General features: G+C 39.0%; 1 protein-coding gene across 1 annotated transcript; it reads left to right on the forward strand.

The window, feature by feature from the left end:
• Positions 1-1,225: 1,225 nt before the first annotated feature.
• LOC133788324 (pleiotropic drug resistance protein 3-like) lies at positions 1,226-9,277 on the forward strand. Its single transcript, XM_062225759.1, has 23 exons — positions 1,226-1,679; positions 1,978-2,104; positions 2,243-2,328; positions 3,074-3,158; positions 3,327-3,486; positions 3,586-3,662; positions 3,935-3,988; positions 4,073-4,465; positions 4,563-4,844; positions 4,943-5,256; positions 5,433-5,593; positions 5,678-5,781; positions 5,878-6,034; positions 6,116-6,256; positions 6,400-6,470; positions 6,565-6,897; positions 7,005-7,295; positions 7,409-7,492; positions 7,596-7,729; positions 7,839-8,066; positions 8,159-8,330; positions 8,427-8,681; positions 8,783-9,277. Exons 1-23 carry the CDS (start codon positions 1,276-1,278, stop codon positions 9,047-9,049), a joined length of 4,380 nt encoding a protein of 1,459 aa, XP_062081743.1. The 5' UTR covers positions 1,226-1,275; the 3' UTR covers positions 9,050-9,277.
• The last annotated feature ends 10,948 nt before the right edge of the window (positions 9,278-20,225 follow it).

The raw sequence follows: 20,225 nt of genomic DNA on the forward strand, positions 1-20,225 counted from the left end.
TTTTCCACTTTTTTGGTTCAAGAGTATAATCGCACAATTTTTTTTTATGGAAATGTATATTGTATTTATTTAGAGCATTTTGTAAAATTTCAAGAAATTTAGAATAATTTATAGCATCAAAAACAATCTTCAAATAAGCTACTTTTCATGCGAAAAAAAATAGTTATGCTTACAACAAACTATTTGAACATTATTTTTCAACACTATATATTATTCGGAATTTCTTGAAAGTTTGCAGGATGCTTTAAATAACTATAATATACACGGCCATAAAAAACATTTGCGCAGAAAATATTTTCTAAGCCAAAAACTGAAGAGGGGTGCACTGGTATGCCCCTTTTAAAGGTGCACCTGAGATTTTCTCTATTTATATAGCCGTATATATTGTAATTATTTAGAGCATCTTATAAATTTTCAGGAAATTTCAAATAATTTACAATGTCGGAAATAATATTCAAATAGTTTATTACACATGGTTTTTTTATGGGCGTAGAAAATAACTTATTTGACCATTATTTTCGATACTATACATTGTTAAAAATTTCTTGAAAATTTACAAAAACATTTTAAATAAATACAATGTATACCATCGTAAAAAACATTGGACCGAAAATACTTCCCAATTAAAAAACTCGAGAAAGATCCACTATAGAACTACCCTATATATATACTCTAAACTCTATATATATATATATATATATATATATAAGCATAATAGTCATTTCTACCAAAAAAAATTTGTGCGGCCCTAGAATCTTATGCGTTGGTTATTTATACAAGTTAACAAGTGATAACTTAATCTCCTAATAATTACTTTAAAAACTGTGACACTTATCCTTTTGCTTTAATTCTTATTTGTCTTTTCCTTTTTAGTTTATTTCTTTTCTTTTTCTTCCTTTCCATTCTAAATATACATAGTTACCTTAAAAACATAATATATATATGCATTTTTAATTTATATATTAATATATACATTTTTTTTAATTTAATGAGTTATTGTTTAAAAATTAGAATTTAAGTATGTTTTCCAAAATTTCAGTAAATTTTAATTCAATATCCATATAGTTTCAAATTATATAATAAAATAGAAAAATTAAACTTTTTAAATAATTAATATAGTTTAATATATATTTTTTCAATCTACAAGTACGTGCCCAATATCTAGTATATATATATATATATATATATATTATCTATACATACACATACGCAGTTACCCAGATAATTAGCTTTTATATTCAAAGCATTGATGTTGAAAGTTGAGTAACCAAAACAATGGCGCAAATGATCGGGGCAGACGAGATTGAATCACTGAGAATCGAGCTGGCCGAGATCGGACGAAGCTTAAGATCGTCGCTTCAGCGTCGAAACAGTTCCAGTTTCAGAAGCATTAATTCGGCCAACGACGACGGCGACGATGTTGCCGAAGCAGAACGAATAGCTCTGCAGTGGACGGCCATTGAGAAACTTCCGACGTTTGAGAGGCTGAGGTCGTCTCTATTCGATACGGAAAATAATGGTAACCGTAACAATGATGATGGCGATGATGAAGCGAAAAGGGTGGTTGATGTTACCACGCTTGGAGCTCAAGAACGACATCGTTTCATTGAGAAACTTATCAAACACATTGAGAGCGATAATCTCCGTCTCTTGAGAAAAATCAGAACTAGGACTGACAAGTAAGGCTTAATATTGAACTAGCTTTTTCGATGTGCATGCTTTGAAAAATAAAAAAAAAAAGTTCATTTTTTTGCTTCTTTCAATAGCACTTGAAATTCTTCTTACAAATTAATAATTTAACTATCAAGTTTTAATTTTTCAAAATAGTTATCAAAGCTGGTAATTGTTATGAACTCAATCTTAGATAACTATTTTGATATCAACTTGGTCAATCTTAATATTTTCGAGCTTAAAAAAAACCAAAAAAAATAAATGTTGTATGATTTGTGTGATTCTATGTTGCACTGGGATTTGTAGGGTTGGTGTGAAGTTGCCCACTGTAGAGGTGAGGTATAAAAACCTGAGAGTAGAAGCAGAATGTGAAGTGGTTCATGGAAAGCCATTACCAACTCTGTGGAATTCTCTTAAGAGCTTGATGTTTTCTGTGAGTAGTAACTAGTAATTGATTTCAATGGAATATGCTTTAATGGGCATCAAGCCAAATTGGTTTAATTAAGTTTTACTCCATAACATTACATAAATGAACTTGACTAAAATTATCTTATATTATAATAATTTACAGGGGTTTGCAAAGATGCCAGGTTTGCGGTCAGGTAAAGCAAAGATAAGCATATTTAATGATGTTAGTGGCGTCATAAAGCCTGGAAGGTAGGCTTCCACTCTTGTCTGTTTTGAGTTTTGACTTGGATCAGATATATTATAATTACTCTTTATCATCTTGCTTTGTGGATCTGATGTTGATTGCTGACTATTTTTTACCAAAAATGTCGGAATTTATTGCTAATTAAGTTGACTATGGACTGAGTCAATTACTATAATCACATGGTGATTAAGTTTATTGTGAGCTACTATGCTTAAGTCTTATTTTTCGCAAGTTTTTTTTTTAAAAAAAAATATTTATATTTTTTTAAAATTTAAAATCTTTACCAGATTTAGTCACGAGATATAGGCACAATATATGATAAGATCCTTCTATAAAAAAGAATATGATAAGATCCACATAGTGTGGGTCTAAGAGTTAGCTCAATGTTTTCGAAGGATTATATCTAAAAGTAAACAAAAAAAAATATTGTTACCGGATATATATGGTATCAACCATCATACGATAATTGATGCAATTTAATATCAAATTTCATATAACATATATACAACAATCAATATAAAATTGCATTCAACATCATTATTATGTATTATTTGACACCTTAAGATGTAAAATGACACAACACTTAAAAAAAAAAGTTACGCGGCCTAATTTGCCTCAAGTTCGAGCTGGCTCCAGTGTCAGCACCATACCCACGTTTTCTTTAGTTAGATTTGTGACACCGTTTAGTGAGACACTTTGGCGAGTTTATGAAAACAAAATCAAATAAACTAAATTTCATTTTAATGGCAGGTTAACTCTTCTGCTTGGTCCCCCGGGATGTGGGAAGACATCTTTGCTAAAGGCTCTATCAGGGAATTTACAATCATCCCTCAAGGTCCATATTATGCCTTCTCACAAACTTGCATAAATACCTTTATCATCACCCCTGCAAATTTGGAAAGAAATGTTATTGTGGAAGTAGTAGAAAATAAGATATAATTAGTTTTTACACTTATGATCCTGGTTACAATTTTTATTTTTTATTGGTCATATACTATAACAGTTAACAGGGGAGCTTTCTTACAATGGATACAAACTAGAGGAGTTTATCCCCCAGAAAACGGCTGCTTATATAAGTCAATTTGATCAGCACATCCCTGATATGACTGTAAGGGAAACACTGGACTTCTCAGCCCGTTGTCAGGGTGTTGGAAGCCGAGCTGGTATGTTTTGTTGAGCTATACAGTATATATTCATAACTCATGTTGGATTTTATCCTATTAGTACATGAGACTGATGCTGTATTTTTCTACTTATAAAAGAGATTATGATGGAGGTCAGTAGAAGAGAGAAAGAGGCAGGGATTGTACCAGATCCTGACATTGATACTTACATGAAGGTGCTTTTCATGAGTTTACTAAATTAGTCTTATCATAATATAAGTAGAAAAACTGTAACAAAATACCATCCATTATAACAATGATAATGAGTAGAGCATTTGCAAAAACTTAATTATTACATATTAAATAGAGAGAATAATGTTTTAGCTGAATTGTATACTGAAGATGAACCTGGTTGTTTGTATAATGAAAACCATACCAGCCAACTTTATATGCTTTATTGTTATGCAAGTGACCCTAAAGTGTTGAACATGAAAGTTTGTTTTGACAGGCCATTGCTGTTAAGGGACTAAAACGAACTCTCCAAACAGACTACATACTGAAGGTCATTCTCTTCAACCAAGCTGACTTCTTTCATTTTGTACAACTATTATATGTATCTTTTCACTCATCTGGCACTTCCATTCAGATCCTTGGGCTCGATATCTGTGCTGACACTTGGGTTGGAGATGCCCTGAGAAGAGGCATCTCTGGTGGTCAAAAGAAAAGATTGACAACAGGGGAGATGATTGTTGGTCCAACAAAAGCTTTATTCATGGATGAGATAACAAATGGCTTAGACAGTTCCACTGCATTTCAGATTGTTGCTTGTCTTCAGCAGTTGGTGCACATCACAGAAAGTACAGTACTTGTTTCACTCCTTCAGCCTGCACCAGAAACATACGAACTCTTTGATGACCTCATTTTAATATCAGAAGGGAAAGTTGTGTACCATGGTCCTCATGATCATGTTCTTGAATTTTTTGAGGATTGTGGATTTAGGTGTCCAGAAAGGAAAGGAGTAGCTGATTTTGTCCAAGAGGCAAGCATTACAATCACCATAACTTTTCTATTTCATATCTTCAATGAGACGTTATAGTCTTTAGAAAAACACACACATTTAACCCTCTGGTTTACAGGTAATCTCTAAGAAAGATCAAGAGCAGTACTGGCACTCCACTGAGAAAGCTTTCCGCTATGTATCAGTGGATGATTTCTCCAATAAATTTAAGGCATCTCGTTTTGGGAAGAAGCTAAATGAGGAACTCTCACAGCCTCATGATAAGTCTCAAGGCCACGAGAATGCTCTTTCATTCAGTGTGTATTCCCTCTCTAAATGGGAGCTTCTTAGAGCTTGCGCATCAAGGGAATATCTTCTCATGAAGAGAAATTCTTTTATTTACATATTTAAAACCACCCAGGTCATGATTTATGATACTGTAATCATTTTTGCTATTTTGAAGGCTAGCTAGATGTAGAGTGAAATCTCAAACATGTTTGTAATCCTTTTATGCTGCAGCTCATCATCATTGCTTTCATCACGATGACTGTGTTCTTGAGGACTAGAATGGAAGTTGATGTTGTTCATGCTAATTACTATATGGGTTCTTTGTTCTATGCTCTAATCATACTTCTTGTTAATGGAATTCCTGAGATGGCCATGACCATTCTAAGGCTTGAGATTTTCTACAAACAGAAGGAATTGCGTTTTTACCCAGCTTGGGCCTATGCAATTCCAGCATCTCTATTGAAGATCCCTCTTTCACTTTTGGAATCTTTTGTTTGGACTAGTCTTACTTATTATGTGATTGGATACAGTCCCGAGGTCCACAGGTGCGTTTAAATAGCTTATGTTTATATCTTGCATTTCACACTTTTTTAGAAACATTAGATAGCTGATAGACATACAATAGCAGATAAAGCATATATAACCGTAACATTATGTTAGCTGTTATATTAAGTTATTATGAATATTAATGTTATATCTTGGTGGTTGTCTTTCTCAATAGGTTCTTCCGACAATTTTTTATGTTTTTTTCTGTTCACTTGGCATCACTGTCCATGTTCCGTTTCTTAGCATCATTCTTTCAGACTATGGTTGCTACAATGACAGCTGGTAGTTTCACAATATTGTTTGTGTTACTCTTTGGCGGATTCGTTATCACAAAACGTAAGAATATTTTGCTTGTATATTAATGTTAAATAATTGAAGTATAATCAACCAGAAAAATGAACTTGGATGTGTTGTTAACAGCTGCAATGCCGGTTTGGTTGAAGTGGGGTTTCTGGGTTTCGCCCATGACATATGGAGAAATAGGCCTAACTGTAAATGAATTTCTTTCACCACGATGGAAAAAGGTAATTATTATTTATTCTTTTATTAATTTGCTCAGGATTGATTGTCTTCAAATAAATGATCATATACTTTTGTGTTTGCCTTTGGCTTTCACTTAGATGTATTTATCTACAAATACTACATTGGGAGAAGAATCACTTAAAAGTCGTGGACTGAATTTTGATGAATATCTTTATTGGATATCACTTGGTGCCTTATTTGGATTCTTTATACTTTTCAACGTTGGATTCATATTGTCTTTGAGTTTCTTAAAGTGTAAGTTTCATTCCTTTTTCATTGTACTTCAACTTATCATAGCAACGTGACATGATACATGTCGATTTGATAAATGAACAGCTCCTGGATCGTCATCTGGTGCAATTATTTCACAAGAAAAGCTTTCCCAACTTCGAAGAAGTGAAAGTTCCAACAATGGTGCTCATGAGAAAGAACATTCTAAAGTTCAGACACCTAAAACAAACATTCAAACTGATAAAAGTTAGAACAACTTTCTCTCCTTTAGATGTTAATCGGACAATTTCCAAAGAACTTCCCATCTGGTTTTGAAAGTCCAGTTTTTTTACTATTAAATTCTTCCGCTCTTTCTAAGTGTGTCGGTGTCTTTTTTTTAATGGTTACAGGCATGGTCTTACCATTTACTCCATTGACAGTAGTGTTTCAGGATGTGCAATATTATGTTGACACCCCATTGGTAACCATATAAAACTTTAAGGGCCCAGCTATTTCACTTCAGGATCTATTCACATTGCATGAACTTATCTCTTTCCTTGTATTTTTGGGTTCAGGAAATGAGGGAACGAGGATTTACTGAGAAGAAACTCCAACTACTAGCTGATATTACAGGTTCGTTTAAGCCTGGAGTTCTCACTGCATTGATGGGAGTCAGTGGGGCAGGGAAAACTACTTTGCTTGATGTTCTAGCTGGAAGAAAAACCACTGGTTACATAGAAGGGGATATTCGAATTGGTGGGTATCCTAAAGTTCAAGAGACATTTGCCAGGATTTCAGGATACTGTGAGCAGACTGACATACATTCACCACAAATCACTGTAGAAGAATCTGTCATTTTTTCAGCTTGGCTGCGTCTAGATTCTAAGATTGATGCTAAAGCTAAAGCTGTAAGATATTTATTTGTAGTTATCAATTACCTTTTTTTTTCTCTTTCACTTGCTTATAAATTAGTTGAGAAGATTTGTGTTAATACATGTTTGACATTTTCTAACAGGACTTTGTGAATGAAGTTCTTGAGACAATTGAACTTGATGGAATAAAGGATGCCTTAGTAGGAATACCTGGTGTTAGTGGTCTTTCGAATGAGCAGCGCAAGCGGCTTACAATAGCTGTGGAGCTTGTCTCCAACCCATCCATAATCTTTATGGATGAACCTACAACTGGTTTGGATGCAAGATCAGCTGCAATAGTCATGCGAGCAGTAAAGAATGTTGCGGATACTGGAAGAACAATTGTCTGCACTATCCATCAACCTAGTATTGACATATTTGAATCATTTGATGAAGTAATCTATCTTTGCTTTTAGTTTTAAAAGACAAAGATCTTTGCAAGATGATACAAGACTTTTCATGAAATATTAGTACTTATTTTCCCTTTTGGCTCTGTATCTCAATGCAGCTAATCCTTCTAAAATCTGGTGGACGCGTAATATACTGTGGACCAGTTGGCAAGCATTCAAAAAGAGTAATAGAATATTTTGAGGTCAGTTCACTGTCAGTGTATAGCTTTTAGCTTTGGATTTTATTTTGAACATGAATATTTTTCTACTTAACAAGTTCTATGTCTCCTTTTTTTTTTTTGACAGGGTATTCCTAAAGTTGCAAATATTAGGAATAATTATAATCCAGCAACATGGATGTTAGAAGTCACTTCTACGTCTGCAGAAGCCGAACTTGGTGTAGATTTTGCTCAAATTTATAGAGAATCTTCTATATACGAGTGAGTACTATCCAGAAGTTTGTATAACAAAAGTTGGTTTTCTAGGATATAAATATTTCTCTTTTGCAATTTCATTAGTATTAAAGAACCTAAATGTTATGAAATGTAGGAACAATAGAGATCTTGTAAAGCAATTAAGCACTCCACAACCTGGTTCAAGTGATCTTCACTTCCCTACTCGTTTTTCACAAAATGCATGGGGCCAATTCAAATCTTGCCTATGGAAACTAAACTTGTCTTATTGGAGGAGTCCTGAATACAACTTGTTGCGTATCATGCATACCTTTGTATCAGCTCTTTTCTTTGGGGCACTGTTTTGGAACCAAGGAAAAGAAATGTAAGAGTTCTTATTTTTTTCAATTCATTTGTCAACTTAGTCTTTTACCAAGTTTTTAAAAACCACTAATTTTTCTTCCCCCATCTTTTTAGATCAAACCAGCAGAACTTGTTCAATGTATTTGGTTCGATGTACACTTCTGTGATCTTCTTAGGCATTAATAACTGCACAACTGTCTTACAACATGTGGCAACAGAGAGAACTGTTATGTATCGGGAACAATTCGCAGGAATGTACTCATCATGGGCTTATTCACTTGCTCAGGTACATTTTCTTCAGAAACTGGTTTAGTCTCCTGCTTATTATAAAACCTCTCATTCTTCAACTACCAAATAACTTTTTACTAACTTCATTTTGCAGGTGGTTGTTGAAATCCCATATCTTTTCACCGAGGCAGTGATTTTTCTGATAGTTACATATCCAATGATTGGGTATTATGTGACAGCATATAAGATTTTCTGGTATTTCTATGGAATTTTCTGTACATTGTTGTACTTCAACTACCTTGGAATGATGCTAGTTTCTTTGACACCCAACTTCAACATTGCTGCCATTCTAGCTTCAGTTTTCTACACATTGTTCAATCTATTTGCAGGTTTTCTTATTCCTAAAAAGGTATACTAGTACAGAAAGTTGAGAAATCTTAGAACTAGTTTTGGTGTGTGTAGAGGTTTCAGAAAACTGACCATATTTTATTGTGTTTTGTATGTATGCAGCATATTCCAAAGTGGTGGATTTGGTTGTACTATCTAATGCCAACATCATGGTCACTAAATGGTCTATTAACTTCACAATATGGAGACATAGACAAGGAAATTGAAATCTATGGGGAAGTGAAAACAGTGGCTGCCTTCATAAAAGATTACTTCGGCTTTCACCATGACCAACTACCTCTTGTGGCAGTTGTTCTCATTGCCTTTCCCCTTCTGTATTCATCTCTCTTCACTTACTGTATAGGACAATTGAATTACCAGAGAAGATAATTAGAGTGAGAGATTAGATTATTTCTGAACACGTAAATGTACATATTTTAGTATTAATTTTTAATTCTTATTGTTGTAAAACTTTTTTTTTTTGCGCTACAGTTCCTTCTCTGTTTTTGTCCTTTTTTTGGGGGGTGTTATACATGTTTGCATAATGTTGAGAGAGACTCTTACTATGATATTTATCTATAGTTAAATAACATGTAGTGATAAACATATTTAACTCAATATATTAAGACCATTTCCATGGTGCAAATTTTGTACCAATTTTAGCCCCAAAAAAATGCTATATTTTGGACCAATTTTTACAATCGTTCTCCAATGCATCAAATTTATATGAGATGAATAATATATACATTTTTTGTACATAAGCTTTATGCATACGAAGTAGAAATGAGGATTGCTTTCTCTTAGTTTATATGTATAATATACCAGTTTCACTCCTATATTTTGCTCAAATACTCCCGTATGTTTTGCTCAAATACTCGAATGACCTCTATGTTTTGTTAAATGATAAAACAGATCATGTGTTTTACAAAATGGAGCAAAATAATATTCCAAGCCTGATTTTGGTCAACTAATTTTTTCAATATAACTAAAAATGCCCATACTTTTTATAAGGGATTTTACACAATTCATTACAATATTTTTTTTAATTACTATATTAATACCAATCAATATATTTTCATTTATATATACAAATCTTAACCGATTTCTCATTTTAATTACTAAAATTATCTTTATTATTTCTTATACTAATATTGTCTAATTAATTGAATTGCATGATATTAGGATATCTATTTAAAACTTACCTTTTTAAAATATTTTCTCTTTTTGTTTTATTCAAAAAGTTTTCGGAACATATGTCATGAAGCATCTGCCATATACCTATTATGTACTGCTATATACGTTTTCCCAAACAAAGCTCTTTTTCCCAATTTCAAAATTAAAACCTCAAACCTCTTCCTCTTTCCATTCCCAACCAAAAACCCATACACCCAAACCCATTTTTATTTTTCATCTTCCAATCTGATGGTCTCAACGAGGAGCGCCGGTGATACTCTTTCCATTGAGTCGCCGGAAAAGGAAGAAGAGATGGAGGATGAGTTTGAAACCGACGAGACCGACGATGAAAGAGAGTCACTCCCGAGTGTGAAGATGCATGCTTCTCATAAGAAGAGGAAAACTAGATCGCCCCCCTCTGTTAAACGTCGAACTAACAAGAAGATGAAAATCGTTGATGAGGCAGAGCTTGTTCAAGACTCGGTGTCTGATTCCGACCCAATCCCCGAATCCCCATTGATAAAGGTTTGTTTTTTTTATAGCTTTTATTTTATTTTCTAAAATAAACACCTTAAACTTTTCTTCATATTTTTTATTATGTTTATTTTTTTTTAGTTTTTGAACAAATAATTATTGTTTTTGTTTGTTTTCTTTATTTAAGAATTTGATGATCATAGAAAGTGATAGTGTTGAAAAAGAAAAATGCCTTGATGCTACTAATACAAGTTTGGGTCATATTGTAGGTATTACTTTGGTATAGTTCTAACAGACGATATATTTTTTATTTTTTTGCATTTGTTTATTATTTCATATGTTAATTTTTTTTGTTTATTTTGATGTTGATTTAGTTTTATTTTTTGGGTTTTTAAATGTTGTTCATAGCAACCTTTTTTTATTAAATAATATTTTTATGTTTTTTTTTAATTTCTGAATTTTTTTTTTCTTATATGTTCAATCGTATATTTTTTTACAGGATTGAGAACTTTTTTTCAAGTCCGAGAATAGATCGGGTGAGAGGTTAGTCTACACATCTCATTATGATGTGTGTCGACGCGGTTTTTCGCCAACGGTGAATTATATAAATAAATATGATAGATTAATGCTGGATGATAAACCGTAATCAGAAAACGATAATAATCAAGAATGTGGAAACTAATTGTAGAGAAAGATGGTCACTCTTTTTTTATGTGGTTCGGAAGTTAAAATTCCCCTAGTCCACGAGTCAATATTATTAATCTATCCTTACTATTTTTTACAGAGTATTTTCATTACACGAAGAATCCAACCCCCTGCATTACCCAGGGTTCTGGTATTTATAGGCGATTGATCTCTGAGTAGGTGTTGGGGTCATCCCGTGATCTCTTCATCCATCATGTCATTTACGTGACACCGATGATTAATATCCAAACCTTATAGTGAAGTGTGGTCTAATCAATAGGTAAAGATGGGTAATGGGCCACATGGCCCAAATCAGGTGTGGGATGTCTGATCACGCACGTTTATATTGCGTATCTGGGAATTCGGGAATAAAACAGACATGTGATGTCTGGTATATGCACGTTTATATTACGTGGTTGACTTTATAAAGATCCGGGGGTATGTCAGGCCTCTGATGCACCACGAGCTTAATGTGGCGCTAGCTCATGGCTTCTACTATGTTGACACAATGGCTCCAAGTGATGAGCAGCTAAATGATCCAACAACTCGAGCTATTTGTTTAGGGGACCGTAACAAACAGCTCCGGATGAACGGTGGACACGTGGCAGATTGGTTTAGGCCCTTTTCTAACTCGACAAAGTACGTGCGGTTATTCAGGGCGTACATTTTCCCCCCAAGCCCCTGCTCGTGACCTATGATGTCATCTTTGATCTTCACAGTGGGGGCTTTTGAACTTCCTTTTTGACTCCTCATGTCCTACCCACCACTTGGGTGTCGGACACGTGGAACGCCGTGGTTGGCGTCTGTTCGGATTTCGAGGATTGTATTAAATGGCCTAGCCACCTTTTTTCCACTGTTTCGTCTTTCGAGTTATGACCCTTGTATCTCGCATTGTTGATGCCGTTTTTCGTCAACAGTGAAAGAAGAGCACGTAAACAATAACTAGTAATGGCCAATAAAAATATGGTAATACAAAACACGATTTTTTACGTGGTTCAGCAGTTAAATCTGCCTAGTCCACGAGTATTTTTTATTAAGCTCAAGATGATCTCTGAAAATTCTTCAAGGATGAATTCTTCAGAGTTTTCTCTCAAGATTCAGAAATTTCGTCCTTTACAATGGTGCATGATCTCTCTATTTATAGAGAAGATTGCAGAATACTATCCCACATATTTTGGGTAGTTACTCTTTTTGTGAAAATAAATCAAATGGCTTTAAATGCCTGTAATCCGATATAAAAGGAAACGTCCCCTGAAGACCAGGGGGCGTATAACTAATCAAATAATATCCCATGATTTTAGGGGATTTACAGTAATAAATGTAGACCACGTCTCTTATGGACAACACTTGTAGATGTTCAAGATTATTATCATATATCTCCAAGGCCTTATTCTCCCAGGTCTCTCATCAACGTTCGAGCTAATGACATCTCCCGAGGTCACATGGCTTTCGAGATCGTACGCGTGTCAGGCTCGGAACCCCTGATCCGAAGTCATCCCTGAGGGTAGATGCATCTCAGGAGCTCCCCTTCGAGATCATGTGGATTTCGAGGCTACCATATTCGAAGTCGTCTCAGCTTTGCAGGCTCGATGTCTAGTCTTGAAACACACTTCAGACTTTACGAGTTCATTCGCTACGAATCCAGCTTTCGAGGTCACATTTATCATGGCTCGAAATCTGGGTATAACATCTTGCCCCCTCAAAAGTATTTGTTCGAATCCTAAGAGAAGGAAACTTTTGAACTACTTCCTTCGGGAACCGTACCGTCACACACTTGAGAATGGACACGCGTCAGTTGGATGTTGCACATTTATGGTACTTGAGTACCTTGGAAACCTGCCCACGATCATTCGTCTGCCACCTTTTTGGTACCATCATGTCATTGACCCCTGACCGTTGGATTTCATGAGGATTCTGGCCAATGGCCCAGATTAATCCTTTTTATCACTTTTCTCCCTTTATATATTCAAGGTCTTCTTCTTCCTCTTATTTTACACGCATCAGAAACAAAAAAGGGAAGGGACGAAACCAGAGAACCTCTTTCTCGTGCATGTTCTCTCAGCCGAAAAAACAAAGGACCTCCGGTTTGTTGGAGTCCGTGAGCTCATATTTGCAGCCTCTCCTTCAGTCAGCAATTTCTCTGCAATCTCCATTATTGTGTAAGTGTCCAATATTTGTTTTCCCTTATCCCAGTTTTTGTTCATATTGTTCTTGTTATTTCTGTGAATGTACTAGTTTATTTTCTTAGTACAATACATTAGGGAATTTTTGTCCGATAGGCTCTTATGTTTTAAGTTTCCATACTGGGTTTACATCACTAGTTCATACCCAATTTTGATGTTTGAGCAAGATTTCTGTTTTCTGGGTTTTAAAATTTTAAAAGACGTTTCTTGTACACCAAGATATCGGGTATAAAACCTTGGCTTTGACAAATGCATGATACCCAAGGTTACCTTTTCTGGTTATCCGCCACTCTCTTTCCCCTGATTTTTGGGATTCTAAAAAAAAAAATTGTCTACTCTCCTCATTTCTCGTGGAACGCACGTTCTGACTCTTTAATAAGGGTCTTAGTATCGAGCTTGTTTTGTTCCTAAACTCCGAGCTCGTCCTATCGAGCTCATAATTCTTGCATGCATGGCCCTCACCATTTTTTCTTTCTCGCTAGATGTCACAGAATCTGGAAAGATGGTGGGGGTTGTTGCTGGAAATCCCTTACTCGCCAAAAACCCCGAGCCCGGAATCGTTGTTTGCTGGGAATCAACGTCGAATTCGTGAGTACAAGCTTGCGCGTGAGCAGGAGGATATTCGAGCTCATTATCGCCGCCAAATAGACGAGGTCATAGAGAAGAAGAGGAGAACTCTTCGGGAGGCCCTTTATCCAGAGTCCAACTCAGGGCCTAGGCCGATCCCCCTCGACCCCGCATTAAAGGTCACCGTCGCGTATAGTCCAGGAGAACTTCAATTTTCATTGATGGGGGAGCCTTCTTCCTCGCAGCCAAGGAAAGAAATCTTCGAGGCCGAGCACTATTGGAGCTCGGTTACTTCGAAAAGTCAGATAACTGACATTCTGGCCCTCCATGGCCTCAGGTTGTTAAGTTCTTTGAAGTGTCGAGCTCCGGCCGCTCACGAACGAAGTTGTTACGCCCCCGGGGATCATGACAACAGGCTGAGATACGTGGCATGGAGCCAGGAGCACATGAAGGCGGGGGCGCTGTTGCCTTTGAAGTCTTTTTTCAAGGACTTCACGGATTTTGTTGGGTTGGCTCCGTTCCAGCTCAACACCAATTCTTACAGGGTTCTGTCTGCCCTGAGGTCGCTATACCACGAGCTGGAGTGGGAAGGGCCTTCACCTCAGGAGATTTTATATCTCTTTTGTCTGAAAAGCAACCCCTCCTGAGCTCGAGGAGGAGATGACTTTTACTATCTTTCGAGCTATCCCAAAGAGAAAAAGGTCTTTGAAGATCTCCCCAATCATCCACTTAATTTCAAAAAAGCCTTCTTCTGGACAGATGGCCTGTCCCCGTCTCGATACTACTCATTCAGGCGGATTCGTAAGTATTCCAGTTTTCTTTATCTCTATGCTCGAGGTTTTAGCTGTAAGACCCGTACTTAGTTGAAATGTGTCTTGCTTTCCAGTCAATTTTCAGCATCCTACTCCTGACGAGGCAATGAAGGGGCATAGAGAGACCCTGCTCCAACTCCCTCATGGTAGGAGGTCTCTCTTGTACCTTTTACATGAGGATAAGCTCCGAGATTGTGGACTTTTGGGAGAGGGCCAATCCACCTTTGACTGGTCCAATAAAAAGTATGAACATTGGGAGCAGGTGCCTTTTCCCACAGGCGTCCTTCCTCCAAGGAGAGAGGTGAGGCCCCCACTTCCAGTTCGCAGAAGGAGTCTGCCATCGGGGAATGAGGCTAATGACGAAGCCTCGAGTTCAGACTCGGATGAAGGTAAAGCCATCCTTACCTCGAGAATGTGGTCCCCCACCTTACTAAAGCATAAACCCGATAGGTTAGTTTCATGCCCGTATGATAGATACCACTTCTACATATGGAGTTGGGTAGACGATTGTGTTCATAGGTTTGATAGTTGGCTCGGGAAGTATGACACCATGTATACTTCAGACGAGGTGTGGAACGGGATAGCTGTCCAATATGGGACCAACGATTATAGGGACCTTTCGAGGTTGACGTCCACCTATAGGGAAGGTACTCCCCCCGCCTCTTCTGAAGATGGGGGAATTTCATGGTCCCCGAGCTCTAGTTCGGGGGAGAGTAGGTCTTTTCTTTACTTGGTTTTTTCTTTTTTATTTTCCAAGCTCATTATCATTATGTCTAACTTCGATTGGAACTGTGCAGGTGCCATGGATCCTGATCTCGGCGCTGTGCTTTTTAGTGATGAGGGAACTGGAGCTTAGAAGAGTAAACGCCCGAGAGCCTCGCGGAGGTCCGACCGACCATCCAAGGTCCCCAGACGCCTCGAGAAGACCCCAACGACTCAGGTTACTGCGAGCATAACCGAGGAACCGATTGTCCAGGTTGATGCGTCTGGTTCAACTGTGCCCGTCTTGCTTCCTCCGACCAACACTCAAATAACAGTCGGCCAGCCCCCGAAGAAACCTTCCGTCACCAAGGTTCGACTGCCGACGGCCCGACCTCATATTGAGGAGTTCGTGCTTGACGGCGCCGCTGGGACCCAAGGGGCTGTGCTTAGCTCGGACGTCCTCTCTCGAGTGGGTCAGAGTTTTTCAGGCTTCGACGCCAACCATTGGGACCTTGTGCACAAGGCCTCGGACTGTAATACATGATAAGAGTATCGAAATCACTGCCGCGGTAGCCTTCGCAACTCTCCTTTAACTGTTTGTGTCTCATCTCGCGGTCTAATTCGTTCTTTGTATTTCAGGCCCTTGTCGTTTCAACACAACTTAATTATAAGCTGACCAACGAGGTGCACACGAGTATGTCTCTGGCCCAAGAGTCAAAGGATCTCCAGCTTAAGATGGCTGATGAACTCAAGGACTCGAAGTCCGAACTTGAGAAAGTGAAGAACCGTCTCGCGGAGCTGGAGAAGACAAAAGCCAAGCTTGAACAGGCGAAGACTCGTCTTGCCGAGCTGGAGAAGGCTAACAGTAAGCTCGAAGAGGAGAAAGCTGCTACTTTCGACATCATGGAAGGTGAGAAGGCCCGCCTCCTGAACGAGTTCAAAGAGTAGAAGGAGAAGGCGGTCGACCAGGCCATGTACAAAATTTGGGTTGACAATGCCGACCTCGATACCAGCTTCCTAGGTCCTCTCGAGGCCAAGTATGTAGAGCGGTGGAGTGCCCGTCTTGAGGCGAGTGAAGCCGCTCAAGAGGCTGCTTAGAAGGATAGTCATGCTATTCGTCTTGGGGGGTCTAGTGTCGTTGACGCTGGCAAAGCCAAGGGAACTGCTCCTTCCTGACTCTTACCTCGGGGCTGCGTCCCTCTATTTTTGTAACTATTTTTATTTATGCCCGTAGGGCTGATACAATTGTTTTGTTTTTTTTTTATATTGACCTTTATATGCTTTACACTTCTTGGCTCGAAATATTTTGCATATTTTATATGAATGAGCAGTTTATGTTTATTTCTTCATACAAACACAGTTTGGATTTAGACTCGAAACTCGATGCATTTACGCATAGTTTGTTCGAATTATCCGCTTCCGATCTCGTTATTCATCAAGGTCGGATATTACTTTAACCATGAACTCGAAAGTACTTGTATGGTATGTAATGTGAATGGTTTAGTTATATCTTATTGCTTAGTTACTTTTTCTCATCCTCGATTATCTCCCCGAGGTTATGAGTTCGAAACTATTTTTCTTTAAGATATTCCAGCCTCGATCTCGACTTATTTCGAAGTAGGTTTAAATTCCAACTCGTCGATTAGTTTTAGCTGGTTTGTTCCAGACCTATTAAGTTTGCACATTTGGTTAAATCCAAACGTTATTATCTTTTGATAATTTGGTTGTCCAAACTATCTAAGCTCGCATATCTGGTTACATCCAAATATTTTATGTTTTTTATTTTTTATATCAATGGTATATATACCGATGATGCCCCCTTAATATCCTATGAGTGTGAACATAGGTTATTAAATTAAGAGAGATTTGCAAAAATAAAAAGAGATAACATATTGAACGAAATAGATCATTATTTGATGGAATTCAAAAGCAAATAAATTAATACATATAGAAAATCATGGTTATAGGCAACACTTTTCCTATACTACTGATAGTAAGGTCTAAGGTGTTCGCCATTCCATGCTCGCAGTACCAGGCTCCCGTCCAATCTCGCAAGCTTGTACACTCCGGGCCGAATGACTGACTCTATCTGGTACGGTCCTTCCCAATTCGGCCCAAGCACTCCAGCTGTCGGATCTCGCGTTGCCAAAAATACGCGTCTCAACACCAGATCTCCCATTCTGAACTTTCGATCTCGAACCCTCTTGTTGAAATACCTGGTAGCTCGCTGCTGGTAGGCAGCGTTTCTTAACTGGGCCTCTTCTCGTTTTTCTTCAATCAAGTCTAAGGTCTCTTGGAGCTGAGTGTGGTTTGAACTTTGATCATAAATCTGAGTTCGGATCGTTGGGATTTCGACCTCAATGGGCAACATTGCCTCACAACCGTATGCTAGAGAGAACGGGGTATGTCCCGTTGATGTTCGAGCTGTGGTCCTATATCCCCATAGGACTTGGGGCAATTCTTCGGGCCACCTTCCCTTTGCCTCCTCCAACTTTTTCTTCAGAGAACTTTGAGAGTTTTGTTCACAGCCTCGACCTGGCCATTCGCTTGAGGATGAGCTACTGATGAAAAACTCTTTATTATGCCGTTCTTTTCACAAAAGTTGGTGAACAAGTCGCAATTGAACTGGGTTCCGTTGTCGGATACAATCTTCCTCGGCACCCCATATCGGCACACGATGCTTTTTCCTACGAAATCAAGGATCTTTTCCAAAGTTATAGTTGCCAATGGTTCAGCCTCCGTCCACTTCGTGAAGTAATCCACGGCGACTACATTATATTTTATTCCGCCTTTGCCAGTCGGGAGAGAGCCTATGGGGTCGATGCCCCATACCCCGAAAGGCCATGGGGAAATCAACATGGTCAGCTCGGATGGTGGAGCTCGGGGAATTGCGGCGAATCTCTGGCATTTGTCGCATTTCTTCATGTACTCGAAAGAATTTGTTTTAATAGTTGGCTAGAAATATCCTTGGCGTATGATCTTCTTGGACAGGCTATGCCCCCCGGTGTGATCTCCGCAGAACCCTTCATGAATTTCTTCAATGATCTTCTTAGCTTCCGGCGGGGTTACGCACCGAAGTAACGGCATGGAATATCCCCTTCGGTATAGCTTTCCATCCAAAATGGTGTAACGGGGAAGTTGATACATCAACTTTCGAGCCTGGTTCCGGTCTCTTGGAAGGACTCCGTTCTCGAGATATTCAACTATTGGGGTCATCCAGGTAGGTTCTGTTTCGATCATACACACATCTTCCTCCTCTGGATCATTAATGCTAGGTGCAGATAGGTGTTCTATGGGCACAACGTTCAGTTCTTCATTTTCAGCGGATGTGGCGAGCCGAGCTAAGGCATCTGCATTTGAGTTCCGCTCGCGGGGAACCTGTTCGATTGTATAAAATTCGAAGCACTCCAATGCAGATTTTGCCTTTTCCAAATAAGCTGCCATTCTTGTGCCGCGAGCCTGGTATTCTCCCAAGATTTGATTTACCATGAGCTGTCCCATAACATTGAGATTGGAACTAACGTTTTTATTGCCCGACCTCCCTTTGAGGGGGGGGGGGGGGGGGGGAGCTGCGCACCCCTCGAGGAAGACTTCGCGGCCTGGAGTGACGAGCATTTGAGGGCCGGGGCCTTCCTCCCCCTCGACCAGTACTTTGCTGACTTCCTCAACTATGTGAAGTTGGCACCATTTCAACTTCCTTCGAATTCGTATCGCCTGCTGGCCGGGCTGAGGTATCTTTTCCTGAAGCAGATGTGGGAGGTCCCCACCCCTGCGGATATCCTCTACTTCTTTTGCCTTAAGGCCAGCCCGGATCAACAGGGATGAGGTGACAGGTTCTACTACCTGACCCGCTTCCCGAACTCACCTGCAGTCATCGAACTGCCCAGCCATCCCAACGACTTCAAAGACCAGTTCTTTATGTCGAATGGATTTCGCAACTGCGACTACCATTACTTCAACCGTCCTCGTAAGTTTCCTTTCTGTTCTCAGTTCGCGAAATCATTATATTTTTTTTCTTTGTGTTTTCGCGTGTATACTGATTGGAGCATCACCGTGCAGCCATTTTCGCGAGGACGGCCAAATCAGTGACCCTTGGGGGTCAATATGACACTTTGGCGGGGCTTCCGCCTAGTGAGAAGGATTACCGCCAGCTCGTGTCTAATGAGACGATGTTGGCGTGTAAGTTAATTTTTGTGGGCCAGACTCTGGCCTTGAGGAGGACGCGGGCTAGCTAGCGCCTATCCCCGAGGGAGACGCTGCAGTCAGCGACGGCGATGAGCAGGACGAAGAAAATGAGGTGCTGCTCGTGCGGAAAAGGCGAGCTCCTGAGGCTGCTCGGGGCCCCGATGTGGAACGGGCTCAATCAGGGGCAGCAGCCGGCCCCTCCGGCCAAGGTAACCCATACCCTTTTAGGGACCTAGACAGGGCTGCTGCAGACCTTAGGCTTGTTAGGTTTAACCCAAACTAGCTCATACACCGTCACCAAAACGACCCAGACCAGAACATAACCTTGCTCCAGTGCGTAGATCAACTAGTATTACACCATGACATGGGCCGTCCTAGGGGTACCGTAGTAGTAGACAATACCTTGTCCTTTAGGTCGGCTTTCTTTGAGGAGTACGGGACCAACCTTAGGTCGTGGCCCTCCCTTCTTGAGGGAGTCCTGAGGTAGATCCGGACCCAGAACCCTTTCTGATTCATGAAGTAATAAGCTTAGACTCCCCTATAGAAGCTCCGAGGTCAGAGGTTGTGGCAATAGACTCATCCTATAGCTCGAAGGGTAGGACTTTTTCAATACACCTTTAGATTTTTCTTGTAATAAAATAACTTTACATGTATAATAACGTCATTTTCCTTTTGTTTCAGGCGAGGAGATGGCATAGCCCGGAGACAACGACTTGTGCTCCATCTTCCAGGGGGGATCCCTTCCTTCGGGCCATCTGGGCCACTGGTAAAGAGACCCCGGCTGCC

This window comes from Humulus lupulus, chromosome 7 (genome assembly GCF_963169125.1).
Source record: "Humulus lupulus chromosome 7, drHumLupu1.1, whole genome shotgun sequence".
Lineage (NCBI taxonomy): Eukaryota > Viridiplantae > Streptophyta > Magnoliopsida > Rosales > Cannabaceae > Humulus > Humulus lupulus.

Coding starts and splice junctions, on each gene's coding strand:
- LOC133788324 (XM_062225759.1), top strand. CDS start 1,276: ATGGCGCAAATGATCGGGGCAGACGAGATTGAATCACTGAGAATCGAG. Junction 2,105..2,242: donor TTAAGAGCTTGATGTTTTCT/GTGAGTAGTAAC, acceptor AATAATTTACAG/GGGTTTGCAAAGATGCCAGG. Junction 7,730..7,838: donor AGAGAATCTTCTATATACGA/GTGAGTACTATC, acceptor TATGAAATGTAG/GAACAATAGAGATCTTGTAA.